The following is a 24,803-nucleotide window of genomic DNA, read 5'->3' as shown; positions in this document are numbered from 1 at the left end:
ATTCTGGGAACTTAGCTGCCTTAGATATGTAGCTTTGCTGAGTGGTGCTTGAAAGCATTATGCTCTGTGATCTGGCTGTTTGTAGGGCATCGTCTGTTGGCACCTGGGGTGACACAGTCCAGTTGTGCATGGTCTGGCGGTGCAGGTTCTCCACCCTGTAATTACAGTTTCAGTCTTCTGTTCCTGACCATTGCCAGCTGATGTTCTGCCTTTAGAAAAGGTATGATTGTCATGGTTTTTTGATCGTCTGGTGCAATTATTTTAGATCAGAGGTCTTGAGAGGTCCTTAAGTCCCAAGCCCTGAGTGCTCTCACTATGGTGGCCATTTGGTCCTGAGGACCAAACAGTCCTGGATTTCCCTTTCCTGGTTCTTGAAGTTTCTTTTCTGTTCCTGTCTTCCTCCTCTTCACTCTCTGACACTGTTCAGAAGTCTGTGTAAATGTTTTATTGTCATTACTCAGTGTTCCCTTCTGCAGAAAAGAAACATCCCTGTGTATGATGCAAATGAGCCTTGGGAGCTGGCTATTTACTTTGTTCTGTTCTGGCTGCTATGGGCTCTCTCTTCCCTTCAGTGAAGATGGCAGAGTAATGGTTGTTCTTTTGTCCTCCTGTATGGGGAAACTATGCTGCACTGCAGTGTGTGTATGTCTGTGCACTTCCTGGCGTGTCACCAAGCCCAGGATGATCCATATACAGAAGTGACAATCAGTCACTGCTGAGTCCCAAGGTCCTGGAGCAATTGCTGGGTTTATGTGGTAATGTGGCTTTTCTAAAACAACTTCTGATTGTAGAGCCTCCTATTCCCAGACTGCTTTGTTTGGCATCAACTGTCTGAGGAGGCAGCTGCTGTGTTGGCTTCATGGCAATGCTGGGAGAAATCCCTGAAATCAGGAGTGGTGACATAGGAGGCAGTGAAGAGTAAATCTCAGTCTTGAAGCAGCTGGGGAGCAAGCTAGATAAATCAAGATCTTTGTCAGTAATTATAGGATGACAGGGCAGTGGCTGCTGCTGCGTCCTTGAAATAGCAGGGATATCACTGATGTGACATTACTTGCTTTGGCTCAGGGAGAGCACTTGGTGTATGCTGCTTTTCCAGAGCTCTGGGCTCTTGTCCTACGTAATTTTGGCAGATACAACTTTTTCACCTCATTCCTGCAGTTTAAAAGCTAGATGCTCTTCACCCAGGGTGCAATTTTGTTGTCATTGGGAAATGTCATCCTGCTTCACGTTCAGTTTACTTCTGTTCAACAGCTGCCAAGAGGTATTGGGGCCTTACAGGTCTGTGGAGCCATGTTCAGCTTTTTAGTCACTGACAAGGGTTTCAGTCAGCAGGTAGTGCTAAGAGGTACTGGGGCTCATTGAGAAGGCGGGAGACTTAGGGGTTCTATCTCCATCCTTTCCTCTTGTTTGTATGTATCCTTCTTAAAAAAACACAAACAGCCCAGGCCTGATTTTAGAGTTTCATTCATGGTGGGAGGCTCTTAGCTGCTTTGAGTACCATTGTGGGCAGATCCTGTATGACTTGGTGCCTGCATACACTCTCAGAAGAGGATGAAGCTCAGGTCTGCTTCAGCTGGCATCATGTATCTTAGATCGGTGTGTCCCAAGAAGACATGGAGAAAGTAGATCTACTACCTTGGATACCTGCCTGTAGAGATTTACACTCCTGGAAGGATGGCTGGTGTATCTGGTGATGACTTTACAAGAGCCCTGCTGCCCCCTTTGGTGGGATCCTGTACAGGTAGGATGACCATGGTGATGCTCATCGAGCCATGCTTGCAGTGTGCCTGCACAAATCCTCCCTGAAACCAGGGGCATCACCATGGGAGCAAATGGGAAGGCATCAGGTTGCCTCCTTGGGGCTGAGCCCAATATGCTGCCATGGGGGAGCACCAGGGGTGGAAGGTAAGCAGTATGCATCCCAGCCGTGGTCATAATTTGTTGCTGAACTGGCAGGTTGTCCTGTAATGCCTTTACCTAAGCAACTGTGAAATAATTTCCTCTCTAGAATAATGACAAAATTGAAGTTTTCCCATTTAAATCCTGTCTGTTGGGGACAAAGTCTAGTTATTAGCATGTTGAGGTGGGATGTAGTCACTATCAGGTGCAGTGGTGCTAGCATTGGTCCCAATCCTGGTCTCAGTCCTGCGACAGACCTGACAATGTGTCCTGGGATTGATGCAGCCTAAGGCTGTGCAGGTAGGAGGCCATCACTGAGCTGTGCCATGTCTCAGCTCCCTGCCAAGGCACCTTGTGTCCCCTGGGCAGGGACCATCCTTCCAGCACTGAGCTTCCCTCCACAGCTGCCTGCCTTCCAGCAGCTGTAGTTTAGATGCAGCTGTGGATGCACACAGCACATTTTGGAAGGAGAGGGGATGAAGACTGCAAGTTTTTTTTTTCTTCTGCAATTTGTTCTTAAGTACTCAGCCCCTTAAAAGGAAAAATAACTCTGCTTAAGCTTTCATTGAGCTTAGGAGGTGCCACTTCATCTGGGGCAAACCAGAGCTTTGGGGAGGCTGTTTAAGTACTGGAGTTTTGAGCTTGTGCTCTGACCTGCAGAATGAAAACTCCAGCCATAATGGCACAAGAGACCCAAGGTATGCTATGACAGCACTTGAGGGCTGGACAGGGTGTCAGGGCAGGTCCCATAGCCCAAGAAAATTAGCTCACTTCTCTGCTGTGGCCTGGGGCTCAAACTCCACAAATGATTTTGCTCCTCAGCATGTGAAACTCATGGGCTGGCTGGGACAGATAGGCAGGAGGGGCTGCCTGCCAGATATGTGCCCTGGCCAGCCTGTGGATTATTGCAAAGAGTAGAGGGAAACATTTGGAAACTTATTGATGCTGAATGTTTTTTGACATGTCTTTTGCCTTCTGCAGTGGCAACAGCTGGTCTCTAGCCATAACACAGGCCAAAGTGCTCACCCTCAATGACAATTTGAGGAGAGAGAGAAGTGAGAGGCCCTTGGCCTCCAGGGAAGCGGCAGGTAGCTCTCTGGTGGAAACCTGTACCTGGTTTGCATTGCCAAGATTTTTTTAACAGGAGTGGATTTTACTGCCCCTCCTGCCCTCAGGTTCAGTTTCCTTTAGTGTTGGTCTGCTGGTCACCAGGCAGTCCCCTGGTGCCTGTGTCTCCAGTACATATCCTCCTTCTGCTCAGTGTCCAACCAGCACGTGCTTTGTGTTTTTTCTCGAAGCCATTAAAACAGGGACGTTTTCTGTCCCTTGATCTTCTCTCTGTTGCAGAATTGCCCATTCTGTGATGGGGGGCTAAAGGATGGGGTGGGGATGAGCAGCAGTTCAAGCCCTTCTGTCTTCCCCTCCCTTGGAGTGCTCCCTTTGTGGCTCCAGGGAGTGATTTCAGGACTCAAATCACTCCAAACCTAGTGGACAACATTCAGCACAGAGCGGATAATAGAGAAACATGAAGGTTGGTGTGGGAGTGTCTGTGCTACCTTCCCTCCTCCCTACTGACATACAGAGCTCTAAGATGTCTGTGCATCCATTCCACCCAAGGTTCAGGTACTGGTCTTGGGCTGTTGGGCCTTATGCCTTTGAGACTGTTCTGGACTTTATTTTAAACTGATTATCATTGTCATAGGTCTGTCCTTCCTTATGCCCTTCCTCTCTCCTTTTTCAGAGACCCCAAGACATCTCATCTGTGTCCTAAAAGTCCTTTTTTCTTACATCTGTCTCTCTGAGACAGGATATTGGGGGAATTTGCTGGTAATTTTGGTGTTGCTTCAACCTGCTCCTGTGGACTGAGCTACCCCTTTACTGTCTGTTCTGCTCTGGACTTGGCATAAATCAAGAGGCTAACAGCAGCAACATGGAGCCAGCAATGCTGGTACCTGGGCTGGCGGAAAGTTTGGGAAAACTAGGAAAGAGGCAAGAGCTGTCAGAGTCCAAGCAACCAGAAAGCCATCAAGTTTCCCATCTGACATCATCTTTGAAAATACCACCTAGCAGAAGGCTTGTGGCTTTGGTTTTGTTTGTTTTGTTGTTTTTTGTTTTCTTTTCTTTTTCATTAAAAACACCAAAGTAATAAGATGTTTTTTGTGATAAGACCTTTTCCAGGCTCTCTTGTATCACTAACCCACCCAAACGATGGTGTTATTCTCTCTCTTCTGTGCAATGTGATGCCAGGCTGCGCTCTGCTTTCAGAGGCCTGTCCCTGTTCTGCTCTTGCTGGAGCTAAGCATATGTGCTCAGACTTTGAGCAATCAGCATTTGTTCTGGATTTTCGCAGTGTGGTCTGTCTTTGGCAAAGCAGAGGTTGGTTTGTTTGCATAGTGCTTATTTTCAGGAGCAGGAGAATTTTATGAACAGCCTGACATTATTTTTGTTCTCTATAATTTTTTGTTAGAAGGAGGCATGGGTATTCAAAAGAAGTTATAATGTGTATATGTGTGTGTGTGTGTGTGTGTGTGTGTGTGTGTGTGTGTAGGAGGGAGATGTTTGTTTTGGGTACTTTTTTCGTCCTAAGATATAAATTACAGCTTTTCTGGACTCAGGTGAGAGAAGCCAGTGAATAAAGCCTGAATTCTCTCACTCAGCTGAAGGAGGATTCCCATAAGGAGCCGATGCTAGAGACCTTCTGGAGGGTCTCTGCAGTTCGAGGCTAGAGATGAGTTTTACAGCCTTGTCCTGGCTTTGATACGGAAATCTGAGTCAATCAGAACCACCTGGAGGTTGTGCTTGTTTCTCAGCATATGTACTAAGTGAATTTTTCTGAGGTGGCTTTGCCTGTTTTGAAGAAGGTGAAGGGGCAAGTGTGATTTTAAAAAGTCTGTAGTGGCTTGAGTTCTTTAACACAGCCCGTGCTGTTCTTCAGTCAGCTGGGAGCCTAGACCCACAGAGGAGCAGCAATGTCAGTAGCAGTGGAGCCTCTGGGTTGATACCCATTTCCCATTCCTGAACTGGCTTGCCATGATCTGCCTCAGGGGCTTCCTTTTAGAGGACTCAGGATGGTGAGCATGGCATTATTCTCTGTATGACTGCTTCTGCTCCTTTTCATTGGTCCTTTGTCCTATGCTCCATTAACAGCAAATGAAAGAGGATTTGAACTTGTTTCTGTGGGGCAGGTTATTTCAGATACCCATCCCCATCACCCCAGTTGGTTGCTATACAGCAAGTGGCCTTCCCTGCACACACTTCCCTGCCTTTGGCTGGTGTCACCATGACACTGTGGTCAGTCTCTGAGAAACTTCACTCTGTGTGTGATGGCCAAACTGCATTCCTCCTCCTCAAGGAGGACCTGTTAACAACGCACTTTGTTTTGGCAGTGGCACATCCTCAGCTAGATGATCTCTGATGATGACACCAACTGGCATTTTGTCTTGGGACTGGCTTTGAGTATGCTGCAGGCCTCCATTGAGGGCATTACTCTTGAAAAATCCCACTTGGTATGGAGCCATGTTTGGCCAGGAAGGACTTAGTACTGCCTCAACTCTCTGCAGGGCTTATTCCAAAGAAGGGAAGTGCAGGAAGGAGATGGGATCTTGGCTTGAAACACAGAAATCCAAAAATTAGAGTATGGATGTTGCCCTGTTCTTTTAAAATTTTTAAAGTTCTTTTGAAAGTTTTTTAAGCCTTCTGATGTTTACATATTTCTACTGGAGTTCTCATGCACTGTTCACATAAATAATGATTGTTTTGCATTCTTTGTGGGAGGAGAGAATTGATGGACTCTAAGTTTGACCAGTGTGGTTGGAGAGGTGGCCATTTCATCCTCCAATCCACTGTCACTTTTGGAATTCTATATATTGGGGAGTCAGAAAATAAACTTCCTCTTTTTCTTCTTTTAAATCATAAAGTGAGTGTGTGAGTTATTTTGTGTCGTAGTGCAACACATGGAAGTGAAATAAGTCATAAGAGGAGTCCTTGTAGCCATGCAGAAGGGTTTGTTGGCAGCCTGGTGTGAAGCTCCCTGAGGCAGTTGTTTCCCATGGCTATACTTGGTGCTCTCTTCCCCTTGGTGGATGTTTGCCTCCTCAAGCTGGTGCTGAGCAGTTTCCACATGTGAGGCCGTAGATCACGCCAAGCTGATCTTGAGCTGACAGGTCCAGCTAAGAAAACATCTCTACTATTCTTACGGCCTTGGGAAGAAGTTTTGCTGTCCCAGGATTGTGCTTGGCTGCCTGGGCTGTGTTGTCACTTGGGTGATGGTGCCAGGAAAACCAGCTGTCCTGTGAGGGAGTGCCTGTTTGACTTCTTGGGGTTCCTCAGCTCTTCCTGCGAGTGACTCTTCTCTTGTACCTGGTCCATTTCATTTCTGGTCCTGCTCAGTTCTCTGTAGTTAAAAAAAATGTATTCCTTCCTACTAAGCATTTACAGGCTTTGTGAGAAAGACCTAGTGAGGAGATGCTTGCAGATGCCCTTTCGGGATGAAACACCATTTCTTAAAAATTACTGCTATTATTTTTTATTCCGAGGCTTTGCCAAGCAGGAGTGGCAGCCAGGAAGAACTCAAGCTGGTTTTGAGGGAGCAAAGTTTGAACATGTCCATCCCCTGTGACCTTGAAGATGCAGGACAGAATGCACCAGCTTGGCTCTTAGCTGTACTATCTATTACAGCACTTTATTAAAAAAACAGCTGTCCATCTGTGAGGCGAAGCCTTCAGATCTGTCTCCATGTATCACCGCAGGCCCCCAGACAGCTAATTATTAGCATTGACTCTGTGATTGCAGAAAGCTGATCAATTGCTTTATTATATCATCCTATACTATATTATACTGTACTTATTAAGAAACTCAGTAACCTTTACAGCCAGTCCAGTACAGCTTTGAACTAATTGGTCAATCAATCCAAACATTATCCAGTATACAATTAAGAAATCGCCCTTTGGTAAACAAATCTCCATGACACGTTCTACATGAGCAAAACAACAGGTGCAGCAAGTGAAGATAAGAATTGTTTCTCATTCTTTTCTCTGATCTTCTCACCGCCTTCCCAGGGAAAATACCTGGGAAAGTCTGTGCCTGCTCTCTGTGGCCAGAGACCTGCTGCCACATACATGAGATGTGATTATGCACAAAAAGCCCTACACTTTCTTCTGCTTTTTGCATGCCTGATGCACTATCCTGTTCACAACATGCTGCTGCTTGGGGGCTGACCCCTGCAATGGCCTTGCCACTCCTCCAAAACATCAGCATGCTCACAGCACAATGTTGCCGTGCGAGACCAGCTCAGGGCGGGTGCCTGTGGGAGCACGGCGGGAGCGGGGAGAGGCGGCGCCGCTTTTCGCCTTCGGCTCTGCGAGGCTCAGTTCTAGCGCGGGAACAGACGAAATGGCGACACGGGGCTCGGGTGCAAACACGTGTTTATTGTGGGAGCGTGTCCCCGAGACCCCGGGGCACCGACCGACCGAGGGTCGGTTATACCCCGTGCCTGCTGGGGGAAACATGAGCCGCGGCCAGGGAGGCAGGGGCAGGGAAACCGCGGAGACCCCGGGGACAGCGATGGGAAGGGGGGGGGCAGGGACAGACCGCGTGGCGGGGGGGAGTGATAAGGGAACAAAAGATCAGGACAAGGAACCGTGCGGGGAGGGGGAGTGATAAGGGAACAAAAGATCAGGACAAGGAACCGTGCGGGGAGGGGGAGTGATAAGGGAACAAAAGATCAGGACTAGGAACCGTGCGGGGAGAGGGAGTGATAAGGGAACGCAGGGTCGGGGGAGGGGGGAATGGGGGGGTGAAGAAGAAAAAATTACAAATCCCGCAGCACAAGCCATCACAGTTGGGGGCCTTTGCCTGCTGGAGTGAGCAGCTGGAGCTGCGTCCTGTTTCCCAGCTATGAGGTCTGGAAAGTATTACTCAGGACACAAAGGAAGCTCCTGGACTTTCTGACAGTACAGGAGGATGCACCTTGGGAATGTGGGTTGCTTTTGGAAGCGAGTGGGGGTTTTGTTGAAATCCCTCCACCTTGCAGGCTCTGGTGACTGCGTTAGTTCCCTGGAGCCATTGCGATGCCAGCAGGCTGCCTGTCCTGTGCTCGGGCAGTGGAGGGGTCGGGCAAATGGGACTGCAAGCAAGTCGTGTTTTGGGGACACTGAGTCACAGGAGCTGAGATGAACTGAAACTATTGCCGTGATCCTGCTGGTGGGAGCAGGTGCTGCAGTGCTTGTGGGGTGGGTGCACACTTTGTGCCTGCTGCATCCCTCAGCACTTGGAGCTGAAAGGACGAAGAAAAGCATTATTTAAACCACCCCCAGGAAACTTCTTTAACCTTGTAAAGTGGAATATGAATTAATTTTGGTTTTTGTGTGTCCAAGTTACAGCCTTATCTCTGCAGTCCTGGGTTTATCACATCTTTCCAGAGTTCCTGATGTTATTTTTGAGGCTTGTGTGGCAGCCTGGGGCTGGCCCTGCTCCAAGAATGTACTCCTTGCTTTTCCTCAATTTTGAGGACTGGCCTGATCTAAAAATGATCTCCTGAGTTCATTTTTATGAGTACATGCCAGACTGCTCAGCATTGATTGCTGTCAATCAAACCCACAATTTTCCTAGCAGGGAGGTGCAATGGGCAACTAAACCCTCACCTAGATTTGCCTGGTGATAGGAGACATCCTGACCATTCTCAGAAAGCCAGGACCAGGCACAGGAGCCTGGGCTGCCATTTCAGGCACTGCAGTGCTGCCACCATCTCCTGACCCTTCTGAGGACCTGCAGGCTGGCAGCTGAGGGTGTGAGAGGGATGCAGTGGGATCTCCCTTCTCCCTCTTCTGCTGTGACTTCTGCTGTCATACCCTCGACGGAGAGCAGCTGGCGGTTGTGTCAGAGTGAACCCATGGGCAGGAACAGGTTTCAAGAGGGGCCTTGGACTTGTCATCTTCATACGGCTTGTATCAATAGAAAAGTAGCTTTAGTTAACTAGGCTCTCCTTCCTGCAGCCTCCACCAACATTTGGATGGAGGCCAGACTTTGGAGTGTGGGAGCAGTAGGGGCTCATGTTGTTTTTCAGCATGCTGAGCATACAACTTGGTTCAGGATCACTTTAGGCAGCATCTCTCCTTTGTGGAGGGAGACTTTGCTGGGATTGCACTCCCTTCATTTACCTGGGCTATCCAAAATGGTTTGGGCTACTGCATTGGCTTTGCTGAGCTCCTCAAGCCAGCTCTTAAGGGTTGATGTGTCAGTGATATGGTTGATATGCCATGTATGATGGATGTGCAGCCCTCTGCACGAAAACCACTGTGCTGATCTGCCTGGAAAGCAGTCCTTCAGCACTACCTGCCTTGCTCTCACTGACTGGGCCAGTATGGGTGCTGATAAAGGGACCCTGGGGTTCAAGGAGTGGATCTTTAGGGCTGCAAAGGGTTATGGATCAGCAGCAGGGCCTGTCCATAGGGTCACCTTACACCCTGCTGAAGGCTCTGTCCCATCAGACAAGGGGTAGGGGGAAGAGCCTGCAATGAAGATGGTCTCATCCACCAGGCATACCCCACATATATCTTTTGGACAGAAGTGTGGGCTCTGAGCACGGTCCATGGGACACAGAGGTCCCTCCCAGCCCCACAGCATGTAGAGCCTGCAGGCAGGCACTTGCATGGAGCAGGTTGCTCGAATTGTTGGGAGCCAGGGCTTTGGTCTCCCCAGGTGGAATGTGCAGCTCTCAAAAGGAGCAGATCTCCCTGCTCCTGAAAGTCAAGTCCCCTACACTCCTGCATCCTGCACCCTGCATCTCCCAGGCACTGGCACTCCTGTGACTGGGCCAGCCCTTGATGTGAGTCATCCCAGCATCAACAGACAGTGCTTGCCCAGCCCCATGGGTTAGTCTTGGGCTGGTGAGTGGGAAGTGACGGGGCCAGGCTGATGGGGCTGACCTCCCCTTCCCTGTGCCAAAAAACTGCTCCTTTGTAGCAGCCCCATATCCAATCCTTGCCCTGGCTTCTCCTAAGATCATTAGACTGCTGAATAGCCCCAAGCAATGCTTTGATCTGCAAGCAGACTGCCTGGCCCAGTGGCAGCAGTTCTGTAGGACTCTTCAGACAACCTGTTTGCTTTGGGCCTCTGGCCCAAACTAATGTGGCTCTTGTGTCCCTGCAGCTCAGACTGGGTGGAGATAATTGAGCCTCGCTCCCAGCAGCAGATGTACGTGAACCTGACCACTGGGGAGTGCAGCTGGGAGCCCCCTCCCAACCTGAAGGTGCGCCAGTCAGACCAGAAGCAGTGGTGGGAACTCTTCGACCAGAACAACAACCGCTTCTACTACTACAATGCCATCACACGGCAGACAGTGTGGCACCGGCCCCAGGGCTGTGACATTGTGCCCTTGGCACAGCTCCAGGCCATGAAGGGCAGCTCCCAGCCTGACTGCTGTGGCCGAGAGCACCGAGGCAGCACCAGCAGCAGTGGCAGAAGCACCCCCATCCAAATGGCTGTCTTTCGGGAGATGGAGAAGGGCAAGTGGAACAGTGCAGCGGAGAAGAGGAAAGATCCTGCCAGGTATGGGGAGAGCTTCAGCCTTCTCTATTTATATCTACTGGGTGAATTTAGCTGCCAGGCAGTCCCTGTTAGGCAGTTTGGGAACCATGCTTCCTCAGGAGAGTGCTGTGCTGCCCCAGGAGGGTGCAGCGCTGGGCAAAGTACTGCCAGGCCCCCAATCACTGCCATGTGCCCTCCTCTTCTTGGGGTACAGCTGTCTGCTTTCACCACTGCCTGAATGTCCCCAGCTTGGGCCAGGCCATCTTTGTGTGATATACCATAAAAATACATGTCAAAAGATAATCTTTGCTCTGGGTGCTACAATAGAAAGACAGGGGGACAGGCAGGAGTGTCATGTAGTGATGAAAACTTCTCAAAAACTTGCAACAGGGTTTGTTGGGATGGCCATAGCTCCTGTGCAGTGGGTCAGGCTCCTGTGGGGTGTGGGTGAGCCCATCTGGTCTGGTTCCTTCCTTTCCTACTTGCTCAGTTGCTGATGTCTTGCAGCTTCAGCCAGGGCAGGAGGTGGGGCTGCAGGGACAGAGCTGCTGGCATAGTTACGTGATAACATCAAGCCTGAAATAAAAGACCAATAACAAGATGCTATTTTGTTTGACTAAGAGATTTTATTTTACACTAAAACTAGTCTGACAGCAATTGGGGATTTCTTTTATTGTATATGATTTCAGCTTCAGCTGCACATAAGTATCCCTTCCCCAATCTCTGTTGGGTTGGCCTCTCTGCCTGGGATACTGTGTGGGGCTGCTCTGCCTCCCTCCTGCTCTACCTGGGCATCATCCTCCCCTGGAGGATGTGGTACTGGTAGCTGGGGAGGCCATGCAGCAAGCAAAGTTGGGTCATATTGAGAACTGACCTGAGGGCTAGAGCAGTGCTTGGGTAAATCTGACTCTCCTGCCATATATGCTGGGATGCCTTGTCCTGGTTCTGGGCAGTGCAGCAAGTGCTAGCACCTTGGTTTTTAGATCAAGACTGCCTCTCTATGTGCAGGCAAGGATAGAAGAAAAATGCCAAGTTAATGAAAGCCACATAGGATGGCAGTTCTGGAAAGTATATGCACCCTTAAGTGAGGCTTATCACATGTCTGCTTCCTGTGAGACACTCCTGTATTCAGTGCAGTTCTTAATGGTTGCAAGACACTGGTGATGCACATAAAGTGCACCAGAAGGAACCCAACACTTTACTGGTACTTGTGATGCTCCCTGAGCCTCCTGCCCCAGAAGCAGCTCCTCTGAGCTTCCTATCCATGCTGAGAATGATCCCTGCCCTGCCAGGAGAACTCCAGTAAATGTCTTAGGCACATGGGATTTGACATGAGACAGGTGACTTTCCTTCCTTGTCGGTCTACAGCCTGCCACTCCAGGGCAGCCGGGATGGGCACCATCAAAACTACATTACATGTTTCCAGAGAAATGAGTGTAAGAGTCCTGATAGAGTGTAAGATATCATGAGCTTCACAGAGCCCAAAGTATTCCTGACTGTGCAGCAATCTTGGGGCACCTTGTGCCTGCAATGAATTGAAGGGCAAGTGCTGAGAAAGGCATGAGTGGCAGCTTGCATAGGAGCTAATAGGCTGCTTGGATATGCAAGGCTCTTTCCTATTACAAGGCTCATACCAGGTTGAATTAAACTCCAAATAAGCCACTCCTCTTCCCCTCACTGTTTCCGGTAAGGGAGAGACAAAAGCAGAGATTACGGGTTGAATTAACAATTAACAATTTACTGAACGCATAAAGCAGTGGAATAAGAAACACACAATAACAACAGCAATGTTAATAGCAATAGTATACAAAAAGAGGACAGAAAAAAATGTTAATAGCAATAGTATTCAAAAAGAGGAAGTGTTTTGCCCACGAAAAGTTATTCACTATTGGGAACAAAACCAAGATGGCAGATGCTCCTTATAAGCTGCATCCACATGGCTTTCCCAGGCAAAGACAATGTGGTGGCCATTCATGTACTGCCCATGTGGCCACTGGGAACAAAGGCATGATGGTGGGACAACTTCTATGACTAATGTTTGTTTCTTCCAGCCAGAAAACACAAAAACCAGTGACATACTTCCTGAAAGCTGAATTGTCCAAATAGTGTCATGCAGCCACTCCACTGGGCTCAGTTCTGCACAGGTAACTGTGCCACCATTTCTACTGCCCTGCCGCACTAGAGGTCAGCCCTGCAGGTCACTGCTGTTTTTTTGTCCTACTGCTCAAATGCTCTCCTTTGGGCTCAGTTCTGCTGGGTTTGGCAGGGCTCCTTTCTGCTCAGTTTGATGGGCTCAGTGGGGTTGGGCTCACTCCCACTGCTGGACTGTTCTCTTCCAGCAGCCTCCTCCTTGCCAGTGCTGATGGTTCAGCACTGCGATCAATTTGCGTTTTCACTGCTCCCTTTCTACACCATGTTCCGTAGTTGTGTACTGAGAAAACAGGAGGGGAACCAGCAGGGGAGCAAAGGGACTGGGCCCCTCAGGGGTTGATGCTGACAGTCCCTCCTCTGGAGAGAGAGGCAAAATGGCACTCTTCAGATAGGGTGCCTGGCTTTCCCTCCTGAAACCGTGGTGTGGTTCAGGAGGGAAAATGTTATTCTATACCATGATATGCATGGTTTAGAGTAACAGCAGCACTAAGCTCTGGCCTTGTCTGCAACCAGGACACTGACTCAGTCTCTCAGGAGGAAACATGGCCTCCTCTGCCTTTGTATGGGGAGTTGCTGTGCCTCAGGGGAAAAGTGATGCCAGTTTGCCCTCTCAGTAGGGAAGAGCCTTTTACACAGTCCCCTCCTATAGAAGGAAGGGGGAGTGATGCAACATGGGCAGCATTTTGCTGTACCTTTCCTTGCCTGCCAGGGTAGCATCACCATCACTGCTCATTCTCCTAAAAGGAGGGGAAGTGGGAAGGAGTTCTCCTTTGTTCCATCCCTAGATCAGGTTTGTGCAGCAATCTTGGGGCACCTTGTGCCTGCAATGAATTGAAGGATAAGTGCTGAGAAAAGCATGAGTGGCAGCTTGCATGGGAGCTAACAGGCTGCTTGGATATGAAGGCTCTTTCACATTACAAGGCTCATACCAGTAAGGTGACGTCTGCAAAATGTGCTTTCTTGGAAGCAGGAGATTGGGCACTTTTTCCTTGCACATCTATCATGTGTTCTCTCTACTGTGTGAGCGAGAGTTTGATTTCTGTAGTCGAGCCTGACACCCAAGGAGAGCTTTTGCTAGCTTGTAAAACAGGGAGCAACATGTTGAGCCAGAAGCAAATGCTCTCAGGTGGGATCTAATGCCACTGCTGAATGTTTGGTATACTAATAGCATGACCACACTGAACTTTTAAGTTCTGTTGTCTGTGTTGTTCTCCAAAGACAACCTCAGGTATGTCCTCCTCTGCTCAGAAGAAATGCAGCTGCATAAACAGAGGGTGAACACATGGAGTGCTGTTGGTAGTATTTGACATCTTTATAGTTACTTGCACCCAAGACAGTTTCATTTTTGTCTCTTAATGCCAGCACAAAAAATAGTGGTTTTCTTTCCTTCAGGTTTGTCATCCTGTGATAGATGGAGAGACCAGCAGAGACCAGTGTAGTCCCCAAGAGGGGCCTCCTGCAAGCCTATTCCACAAAGATCTGGTGGAAGGGATTTCATTCTAGTTTTAGTTATACTTTGTGATCAAGGTTTTTTCTTTTAGTAAACTGGTTTTTACCACCTTTCCTCTCTTGTGCCTTCTATCAGCACTGCTGAATTTGTTGTGCCCCCTGCCACATCTCAGTGCTGTGAAACCCTCAGCAGCCTTGAGAAGAACATAGAAGTTCCCCAAACCTTTGCTGCCTGTTCCCTCTGTCTCTATGCCCATGCCACCCTTCCTTCTCTGCCCCACAGCTTGCTGCTGCTCTTCCAGCTCTTGCAGTGGCTTGGAGTAGTCTTCTCTAGATATCGGCCTTTGGCTTCCCCAGGCAGCACAGGAGGGTAGACTCCCTAGGGAAATGGCAGCTTCTTGCAGTGGGCTGAGATGCTGGTGCCACTGACCATCTCTGAAGCCTTCTGGAGAAGCTCCTCTGCCCATGCTTTTGCTCCCATTCTGTCTTTCAGCTGTGCTCCCTGGGGCTGCCCAGCCCAGTGGTGACTCTGCTTCTCCCTTGCTGGACAAGGACAGCAAACAGCACTTGCCTCACAACTCCAGACTCATCCTGAGCTCTTACAATCCTGTTAGGAAGCAAGATGGACTCTCGTCAGCAGAAATGATGGCCAAATTATCCTTTCACACACTAGAGTTTTTGGTTTGGGCAGTTTGCATCCCTGCCTCCAGTGTGGGAATTAGGGGCAGAGCAGCAGTGCTACTGGAGTACAAACATCCCTGTTCACTCACCTTTGTCACAGCACTCAGAAAACAACTTCTAAAAAGGGCAGAGCTAAGGTGCAGGGCCTTTTCTCCAGGCTTCTGGGAAGAAGAAAAACAAACATGGGAGATCTGGAGCCTGAGAAGAACTGCTAGATATGCTGGGCCTGTTGGAGCTGGGTGCAGGCTGAGAAAATCAGTGCCAAATTGAGACCTTTATATTGGAGCTACTTGAAAGCATTCCTCACAGAAACAGTCCCAGAGGATTCATCAGGGTCTCTGCTGCTGGTGGCTGAAGAGCTCAGCTGAGAGGCTGCATTGGGACACTTCTCCACTACTGGCTTTGCTTTTTGTCAGAACTTTCACAAGGACAAAATTGAATCTTCATGCTGGGAAGTCAGGAAGTCCCTCTTGTCTTCTTCTTGGTCTTATCAGGAGCCTGGGGATAGAGTTGAAAGAAGCTGTATCCAGACGTGGCCCTAAGAAATCATTCATGGCTGTGGAAATGGCCTTTTCAAGACAGCTTTGTCTTTTCTGTGAAGTTACTTCTTTCCCCTCATCTCTGGCAGCCAGGGAGGCTGGAAAGGGCATGATGTGTCCACAATGGGAATGATGGGTGAGGTGGGATACTGTACACATTCAGAAGTTTCCCTTCACTATCACATTCCTGGGTCAGGGAGCATGGTGGCACTTGGTGACATGGGAGTGGCACAGCTTCTCAGTTTCCTCTGGCCCCTGCATCTAGGTGCTTTGCCTCTTACCAGTGCCCATGGTAGACCAGCTGTGGCAGTCTCATGTGTTTCTGTTTTTCCTCAAAAAAAGCAGTGTCAGTGGGTGAGCTCTGCCAGCTCCAGGGGTTTGCAGCGGTCTGGAGAAGGTTGAGTCCCAATGTGCGCCTTGACCTAGGCCTGAAGGAGAGAACATGTTGGGGCACAGACTGTAAGTGCCAGAATCCTGCTACAGGGAGGCTTGCTGCCTGTGGCAGAGCCACTTCTTCATTGCCTTGCTGTGGCTGTCTGTCTAACTTGTCTTGCTGTCCTGACAGCTGGGCTCAGGGCAGGTGCAGAGAGAGTCCTGTACCAGTGCAGAGCTCCTGCCTCTCTCCGTCATGTCCCACCCATGTGGCCAAGTCTGTGTTGAAACCCCAGCACATCTTCTTGTCCTGGGTAGGCCCAAGGTGAGGGATGTCTTCCTTGCACCCTGATAAAGGGACTCTGGGCAGTGAGAAGCTGTTGTTCTTTGGATTGCCTTTTGCCTTCCAGCTTACTGGGGCTCACAGGTAGGTAACTTGCCTCTACAGAAGGCTGTTTGTAGAAAACAGCACGCTCCTGCACGGTGTGGGTGGAGGGAGGCAGAGATCTCTGAAGGTTGCTCTTGGGGAAAGAGGTTTATTGGGGGTGCAGGAAGGTCCTGCCTTGTGCACCCAGACACAGCACGTGGCTGGGCCTGAGAGGGTGGGGGAGGGGAGTGACAAAAGGAGGGTTTAGGAGAGGGGAAGCTCCAAGAGGGGAGGAAGTTCCAAGAGAGTGCGTGGCCCCTCGAAGCCTCCTTATCAAGGGGCTTTGAGGTGAGTTGGAATGAGGCATGCCCGATGGGGTTGCATGCAGTAATGTTTTCAGGGAGGGACAGAGGTGTGGGGTGGACCATACATCTTTTGGGGGGGTGGGATGGAACAATCCATTTTACCCCAGGACCCATCCAAAGGCAGGGGCATTGTCCGGCTAGCTGGGAGAACTGTTCTCATCCCGATGTATTATTTATGAACAATTATATTTATCTATCATCTGCAACAGCTGTTAGCACAATATCCTCTTTTCTTTTTCAGATCAAATCCCTCATCACTCATCTGAGGCCTAAAATCTGGCCTATGCTCTTTAGCACAGATGCAGGGGCAGAGGTTGTTGCCAATTGAGGTCCCACAGGGCTCTAAAAGTTATAATGCCACACTGGAGCAGGAACCTGCCTCTGATGGGCAGGTTGGTAGTGTTCCGGAGATGCCCAGGCCCACACCTGAGCAGTGACCAACAGGGATGTTCCCAGTGCTGCTCTGGGGGTGTGAACTGGGACAGATGGGGCAGGAGGTGGTGCCAGTGCCTGCTGTTTGGACAGGGAGGGGCTCCTTCCTGTGGCTCAGAGCTGAGCAAGGAGGTAGCAGAGCTTCAGGCTGAGTTCCTGTTCATTTATTTTCTGGTGTCAGACAGTACCAGTGCATGATGAGCCTGGATGGGGGGCACAAGTCTGGCCATGCTGTACCTGGCTGAGGCAGGTCTGTCAAGCCTTGGCTGAGTCAATGGTTCAACTGTGCACAGCTAGCTGGGCCTGCAATGGTGCACATCAGGGAGAGGAAAAACTTCAGGAGGTGGCTTGTGGGATGTGAGTGTCCAGCACCTTTCCACAGAGCACAGGGTTATTTTCCAGCCCTGCCATAACTGGAGATCTTTTAAGGCAGTGGGACACATCTGCAGCTCTGGGCTATCGCTCGGCAACCTCACAACTGGATAATGTTGGTCCAGATGCAATGATGATTGCTGTAGGGTTGAGCTAAAATATGTCCCAGTCACACATTTGTGGCCTGCCTGCTGAGTCAGGAGCCTGTGGATTGTTCTGTCCTTTGCCAGTCTCCTGTGCCATAAAACGAGAGACTGGCAGTCTGTCTGATACAGCCATGGGGATGTCAGAAATCCTCATTTAAAAGCCTATCAAGTGTTGCTGTTCTGGTTCTTCCTGTTAGTCCAGGCACTCTTCGAGGAAGAGCCTAGTCTTCAGCAAAGCTTGGGATTGAGACTGGAGCTTGGCTGTGCACAGGGGAGATGGACTGATGCAAAGAGCAGGCCCTGTGTCCCCCAGGGAGGGATACCTGGTGGGTTGTTGAGCTGGGTCTCCTCATGAATGCCACCCTCATCCTGCTGTTACCACTGGTGGTTCCCTGTGTGCATCCTCACTTGGTACTGCTGGCGCTCGACCCCCTGCACTAGGCATCATGCCCCAGGAAGAAGCATGTGGAGGACAAGCCACTGAGGGCTAAACAGGAATGGGAGAGCAGGGGCTGTGCTGGATGGTGGCTTGGTCAGATGGAGAGAAACCAATCTCAAATTTGTCAGTGTTTCCCAAGCTACTCTTGGCATAGGGCTTAGGTCAGCGCTGGGTTGCAGTGCTGTGAAGGGAATGAAGGTGGAAGCTGGGAGATAGGCCTTCCTCATGGCAGTTGCATCACCATCCAGAAATAGTGTCAGAAATTCCCTTAAAATAAAATCCTTGGTGCCTCAGTGGGAGGCACCAGAGGTCCCAGAGCAAGAGGGGGCCCCAGGGTTCGAAGCAGAGGAAGACAGCCCTTTCTCAACGTTCTCTGGCCACACCTGGGTAGTTGCACAAGAGAGCTACATGGACTCTGTTGCCTGAAAGGAGCCAGCCCTGCAAAGATGGAGGTGCAGCTAAGTGTGATCAGGGTGTTGTGAAGCCTTTGGACCCTGGCCAGGGGTCAGGCACTGCACCCATGGCAGGGCAGTGCCAGCCTTGTCTTCGCCACTCCTGGTGCCATTGTGTCAAGATGGGATTCACAATGACACATTGCCAACAGAGAGCATGTTTTGCCAAAAATATGGTAAGGAGTCGATGAGGAAGGAGCACGCCACCCCTTTAGAGGGGGCAGCGATTGGGAACAGATGTGAGACATGAGGTATGGGACAGAGGATGTGGGGAAAGTGATTGGAGTGTACCAGGTGAAATAGGACACCCACAGTGATGTGGGGCAGGTATGGGGAGAGCAGGGGGTGTGTAAATGCACTGGCAGGATAACCATGGGGGAAGGACAGGCATAATACCCCAGGGAAGCTGTGTTGAAGGAGGAGGCTGGCACCTGGCCAGGTGAAAGGGCTCTGGAGAGCACGAGCAGAGCAAGAGGGCTGGGGTATCCATATACTTTGGGGTTTGGCAGGGAAGGTACAAGAGAGCCAGACATTGGTGGGAGGCACCTCTGGACATGCAGCAGAAGTGGGGTGTCTGCCAGCACAGAGGCTATAGAGGGCAGGTCAGCAATGTGGAGTGGGGAGCAAGTTCAAGGTGCAAACAGCAAAATAGTTATGAAGGTGTTAGGAGAACATCTCTTGTCTCAGATGGAACACATGTAGTAAACCCTCAGGTCCTACCCAGTGATGGTTGGTAGCAGATACATGGAGGTAGGGCACAATTCAAGTGGAGGTAGAGTCAGACTCAAGTAGACCTTCCTGAGGACTGTGATATCTTGGAAAACCTGGAAGCTCTGCTGGTTTAATATCCTTTCCATTCCCTTTTCGTCGGAGCTCACAAACACAGACTGGCCATGGTCACAGCCTGACAGCAGGTTGTTGTTGCTACACTGTAGAATATACCCTGGGAACTGAGGTGTTGCAGTGGGCATGTTGGGTTGTGGTGGATCCCAAGTACTGCCACGGATCAGAGGTGATACTCCCAGCAGAGGAGGGTTTCACAGCCGTGAGAGCCTGAGCAGGGCGAGTTGGTGTGGCCAAGGATACCAGATCCAAGTGCATCTGGACAAGATTGAGTGGAGGAGTGGCAGGTTGTGTGGGAATGTAAACTGTGAGTGGAGAGTGGCCACCCCCATATACCTCCCATAGACCTTATAAATTTTCCTACAAAATAAACGCACATCTGGAAACTAAAATAAAAAAACAGCATGGTCTGGAAGGACTCTCATCATATTTGGATAATCTGAAGGCAGGTGCTTGGGATTATTTTCCAATTTAATGCTTGAGTTTTATGTTCCAGAATAGCTTGGTGGTCTTCAGCCAGTTGTTCTGGGTGCCATGCTATCTGCTGAGCCTTGAGAAGCATAGGTTGTGTCCTATATCAGTGCAGCTGATACCAGACAGGTTATAGTATAATGAACTAATTTCATCTTGTTCTGCTCTTCATGATTTAGAAATTTATTATGTGAATAACAGCAACGTTTTTCTGTTTCAGCAAGGGGGATCTCCAGGAAAAAATAATTTCCTGATATTACTGGTTGGGGAAGATTCAGGCACTTTGAGACGAATTATTTGGTATTTGAGTAGACATAGAAGTTACTTCAATAAATACAATTCTTAAATAATTGTGTGTATTTGTACCTTTCTTCTTTTAGGGAGACTCCTACCCACTGGCAGCCTCTGCCAGGCACAAAAGCAGCCTTGTTGGTCAAAGTGAACAGTTTGAGGCAGATGCAGAACTTTTCAAGCAGTTCTCTTCAGCTGCAGGGTACTCCAAAGCCTAACAGCCCAAAATCTCTTCCCAAATCGGCTATATGTGCTCAGCCTCAATCCATATCCCAGACCTCTGGAGCCACAAAGCAAATACTGGCTGGAGAAACAAAGCAGTCTATGCAGATCAAAAAGACGGAGAGTGGTGGGTTTTGCCTGGTGATGACGAATGGTCCTACTTCTCAGACACCTCCAAGAAGCTGGACAGGAACTCCCCAGCCTGCATCCCCCACATATGCCTCTCCTGCACCTATATATGATGAGCCATCTTTAGAGTTGCCAATTTATGACGAGCCACCAGTAGATATGGACACTGAATGCATTTGTGGCAGTGGGATGTCTCCACCAAGGTCACCAAGCAATAGCTTAAAAAAGCAGTTGCCACCAACCAAGTTATTGCAGCATCCTAGTATGCAACAACAGCAAGCTGCAAAGAAGCATGCAAAAAATCCCTCTTCCACTGAATACAGCCCAGCTGGCAGAGAATACATAAAACATATGGTCAATGTTGACCAATCTGCCAAACTCTGCCATTCTTCTGCTGCAACAATGGATACCTCCACTAAACTGCCTGGTCAACTTGCTTCAAAGGAAAACTTCAAGGAGTCTTGGAGGATCTTGGAAGCCAATGTCTTCAAGAAAATGGAACTCCACCACAGTCAGCAAAACAGCCTGCAAGCTCAGGAGTACCCAACTGGTATAAGCCATCAGGATTCTGGTTATTCAACTGGCCCATCTCTAAGCTTGAGAAAAAGGAAAGGAAGGAGGCAAGGAACAGGTCAAGCAAGACCTGGCTCTGTGGGTAGCAGCAGTGAGCTCACAGCTCTGAATGATAGAGTAATTGCTGAGATGCGTACTGTGGTGGGCAGGTCAGCAGCTTGCAGGGGAAGCAAAGCCAGCCTGGATGCTGAGAGCCCAGAGAGCGATGTTCCAGCAGAGAGCAGCAAGGTCAGGTTTCAGTCTGACCACTTGAAAAAATGCATCAGCCAGAGCTCCAGGGATGATGTCTCAGCCAGCAACAGGTCTCTGTACAGACAGGACCTGGAGATTAGGGAATTCTTTCCCAGCAGTGTGGCTCCACAGGACACAGTGAGGCAGAAGAGAACTTTTGAGAAAATAGATTCTTTAGAAAAGAACATCACCAGCCAGACAAACTTTGCTTCATCAGGTGCTACATGCCATTCTTCACAGGTACTTCCCCATCTGTGCCTTTTCTTTTTTTTTTTTTTTCCTTTGCTAGACTTGCTACACTCATAATACAGAGTCTGGAGGGGGGTTTAATTCCAGGGGTGTGCTGCTGGCAAGACATGTCTGTTCCTGCAGAATAGCAAACAGGTCATGAAGCTTCACAACTTTCCTCATGGAAGGCCTGTTTCAGGCCCAGTTTCAGGCCTGGCTTGAGAGAAAGCAGAATTGTGGGATGGGGCTCATGTCTAGCAAGGCCTCAGCACTGTGGGTAGCTCTGCTCTGTTATTTGGGTAAATGTGCTTGCCTGATCATGTTACTGGCACTCATGTCTTCCCTCGTATGTACTTTCTTCACTGGAATGGTCTGAGTTGGTGGGTACGGCATCAAGATTTGCATAGCCACACAACAGCAATTCCTCTTTTTCTCTCTCTTTTTTTTGAATGGCTCCTCATATGCTATTCTCCCTCCCAATGCCTGAACACGGAATAGCAATATTTAGAAAATCAGTGTCAGTGGCTCTAGCATCTTACTGGAAATTGCTATTTTAAAGCCCCATTAGTGTGCCTGCTCAAGGGGAGTGGTTTTCCTCTCTAACACAGCACTTCTGCAGGATTATTTTGCCATCCTTTTTTCCTGCTTGGATTCAAAGGACTATCTTGCTTCCTAGTTTTAGTTCGTATTTTGGTTCTTTGTAGATAGTTTTATATATCCTGAAGCTTTTGCCCTTTTTCCTCTTTTCTCACTCTTCCAGTTATTTTGCTCCTATTTTGAACAACCAGAGTTTCTGCATTAATTTGATGAGGCAGAGCTGATAATCATGCCCCATGCTGAAAAGTCTTCTTACTTTTTTCTAGTTTTTCTCCTGTTTGCTGCTACAAAGTCTTTCATGAAGAAACTTGGGAAAGCTCCTTGACTATTCCAGATTGCTCCAGCAGATCTGTGAGGTGTAACTTTTCTTTGAAAGCTAGGCTGACACCTCTGCTTTATCAGATTTATCCGTATATGTTCTCTTTATTACCATTTTGGATCAGTAAGTGCCTTGCTTTCATCTGAAACCTTTTGGAAAACTGATATCATGTTCCCAGATTTCTCACTTTTCAGGTACAGAGACACATCAAGTTTACATTACTTACATCTTATTATTAATAGTTCAGCAATTTCATTTCATAGCCTCTTTGGACTTTGTAGGAGACTGCTCTCCAGTCTTCTGGCTGTGTTTCACCATGTTACATTGACAGAGAGAGCTGAAACTTGATTATGCACGACAGATGGTGGGTTGGGAATAGACTGTGAATGGCCTTGAAAATGAAGAAAAAAAATTTGTATGTGGTAATATGGAGAAGCAGAAGACGAAAGGAGACTGATGTTGTGGTAGAGGCAAAAAGAGTCTATAAAAAAAAAAAAATATTCACAGAAATACTCAAGAGTCCAAGTAAGGAGGTGAGGAAGTTGCAGAAAATATGGCGGCAAGATCGCTGCCTCACCTGAAAAACCTGAAAATAACATCAAGTGGCTTGAGTGAGCAGTGATGTCCTGTGCTGGACTTGCATGATAGAGAGGAAAATCCAGAGATAAGAAAACTTAGTGTCGGAGGAGGATGGGCAGAATTTTTGGGACAGGCTAAGCAGAAGTGGCTGTGAATGAGAAGTGAGAGAGAAGCCTCAGAGAGAGCAGAGGAGAACTGAACCTCAAGATAGTAAGAGGAGGTGACTCTTCAGAAGGAGCATGCTGAAGGAGCAGGTAGGGTGATAGAAGGAAAAACAACTCCAGGCACATAAGCTGGTTTGAAGGAGACCAAGGATGTTGAGATGGCAGAGAACTGCAGGTGGGGATTTTTAGTCAGTGTGTTGAGTGAATTCAGAGAGGGTGAGGAGGTAGAGGAGTAACTCAAGGGATAAAAAGAACAAAGTAAAAAACCAGGAGAGATTATTGTGCCCCAGGCTGGCAATGAGGGGTGGAATATGATGAGTGCTAATCCCGTCATCTGCATGCAGAGACGTGGGGTGTGAGATGGGAAAGGGTTGGACTGCAGAAGCTTCTCAGGAGTTTCTCTATACTAAGAAGGAAACACTGACTTGCTCTAAACTTCTAAGAACTAATGTGTATTTTGGGGTTAACTGTAGACCAGTGTCCCACCCTCCTCCTGGGCTCCTGGAGCTCCATTGGAACTGAGGAGTGAGGAGTGCAGAGATACTTGGTTCCTTGGTGCTTGGTGCCACAGAGCTGTGCTGCTGCTCTGGAAATCAGCTCACCTCCTGCTTGTCCCCGTAAACCTGGCGACAGCTGGGACACTCAACCCTGTTACTCCATGTCCCAGCACTTCCCTTAGGGGACAGCATTAGTGTGTGGCTGTGCCAGCCAGGCTCTTTCAGAACTACAAGTGTCATCCACCAATTCAGTATGCATCAAGTCATGTTTGTACAGATTCACCATTGTGCAGTTCCTGGCAGCTTCCTGTCTCACTGTGGATAATTTTTCTAGTTGGGTAAGGAGTCACCTAAGCTGATTTTAACATGTCTGTTCTTCTTTGCAGCCTGAGACCATAGAGCTGGAGCCCAAGCAGGAGGGCAGCAGCCAGCTTGGTGGCTGTGTGGGATGCCATTTCTCTTACAACACCCTACGGAAGCCCATCTCTCAGAGCAGCATGGTGGATTGGGCTTCCAAAAACCTGAACATGCACACGCAAGGCATCTTCCGACGAAGGATCTCCATCTCAAACATGCTGTCCTGGAATGGTGGCTCCATTAAAAAGCCAATGCTCATCACCAGCAGCCGGACCATCAAAAAAGAGGCATGTGAGATGTTCAAACTGGTGCAGAGCTATATGGGAGACCGTCAGACTCGCATGGACCGCAATCACGTGGCATTGGTCACAGTCACCAAGTGCTGGAGCATGCAAGGCTTGCGAGATGAGCTCTACATACAGCTGATCCGGCAGACAACAGATAACATGTGCTACCGAAGCCTGGCATGGGGCTGGGAACTGATGGCCATCAGTCTGGCCTTTTTTTCCCCATCACCCAAATTTCAGTCTTACCTGGAAGGTTACATTTACCGTCACCTTGACAGTGATGAAAAGAGTAAGTGCCTTGTGCACCTCCTCTGTATGCAGCAGCATCTTGGTGGGTTGTGCCACATAGTCAAGGCTCTCTGGGTTTTAAAAGTACAGGTAGTCCCCAGCTAGTACTGTGGGCTCTGTCATTGAGAGCACAGTGTGTTGTCTAAATTCATCTTTCATTGGTGGGATGAAGCTACCACCAGCTTTATCTGGCAAAGAAATGTGAGCCTCACACTGCACTCAACTCATCCATCAGCACTGAAATGAGTTGATACCAGCCCTCCAAAGGCAGAGCTTTTCTGGGTTCTCTGATGACATAATTTACTTTAAGTTCCTTGAAGCTGGTAAAAAAAAGGAGTGTTAGTATCTAATGTTTTTTAAGGGAGCCTTTGCAGACACTTGGCTTTTTGGGGATCCTGAAGAATGCAGTCTTTTAGTGTGAAGAGATGCAATTTATCTGTCTTTCAGAAGTTTGGGGACCAGCCCATCTTATATTCTGTTATTACCCCAGCTTTAAATTACTATAGCATCCCATGGGGGGTGGGGCACATGAAGAAA

General features: G+C 48.8%; 1 protein-coding gene across 2 annotated transcripts in view; it reads left to right on the top strand.

Annotated features, from left to right (window-relative positions):
* LOC110473800 (rho GTPase-activating protein 39) overlaps window positions 1-24,803 on the top strand; it is a 60,400-nt gene that overhangs the window by 20,115 nt on the left and 15,482 nt on the right. For both annotated transcript variants that reach the window (XR_002465935.1, XM_021536656.1), the window contains exons 2-4: window positions 10,048-10,446; window positions 19,885-21,190; window positions 23,721-24,267. Coding sequence is in view for 1 of the 2 variants with exons in the window: in XM_021536656.1 (XP_021392331.1) it covers window positions 10,048-10,446; window positions 19,885-21,190; window positions 23,721-24,267 (2,252 nt within the window). In the remaining variant the exon portion in view is untranslated. The remainder of the gene's footprint in view (window positions 1-10,047; window positions 10,447-19,884; window positions 21,191-23,720; window positions 24,268-24,803) is intronic.

The sequence above is a fragment of the Lonchura striata genome, chromosome 17, assembly GCF_046129695.1.
Source record: "Lonchura striata isolate bLonStr1 chromosome 17, bLonStr1.mat, whole genome shotgun sequence".
Taxonomy (NCBI): Eukaryota; Metazoa; Chordata; class Aves; order Passeriformes; family Estrildidae; genus Lonchura; species Lonchura striata.
This window is presented reverse-complemented; position numbering and strand designations above follow the sequence as displayed.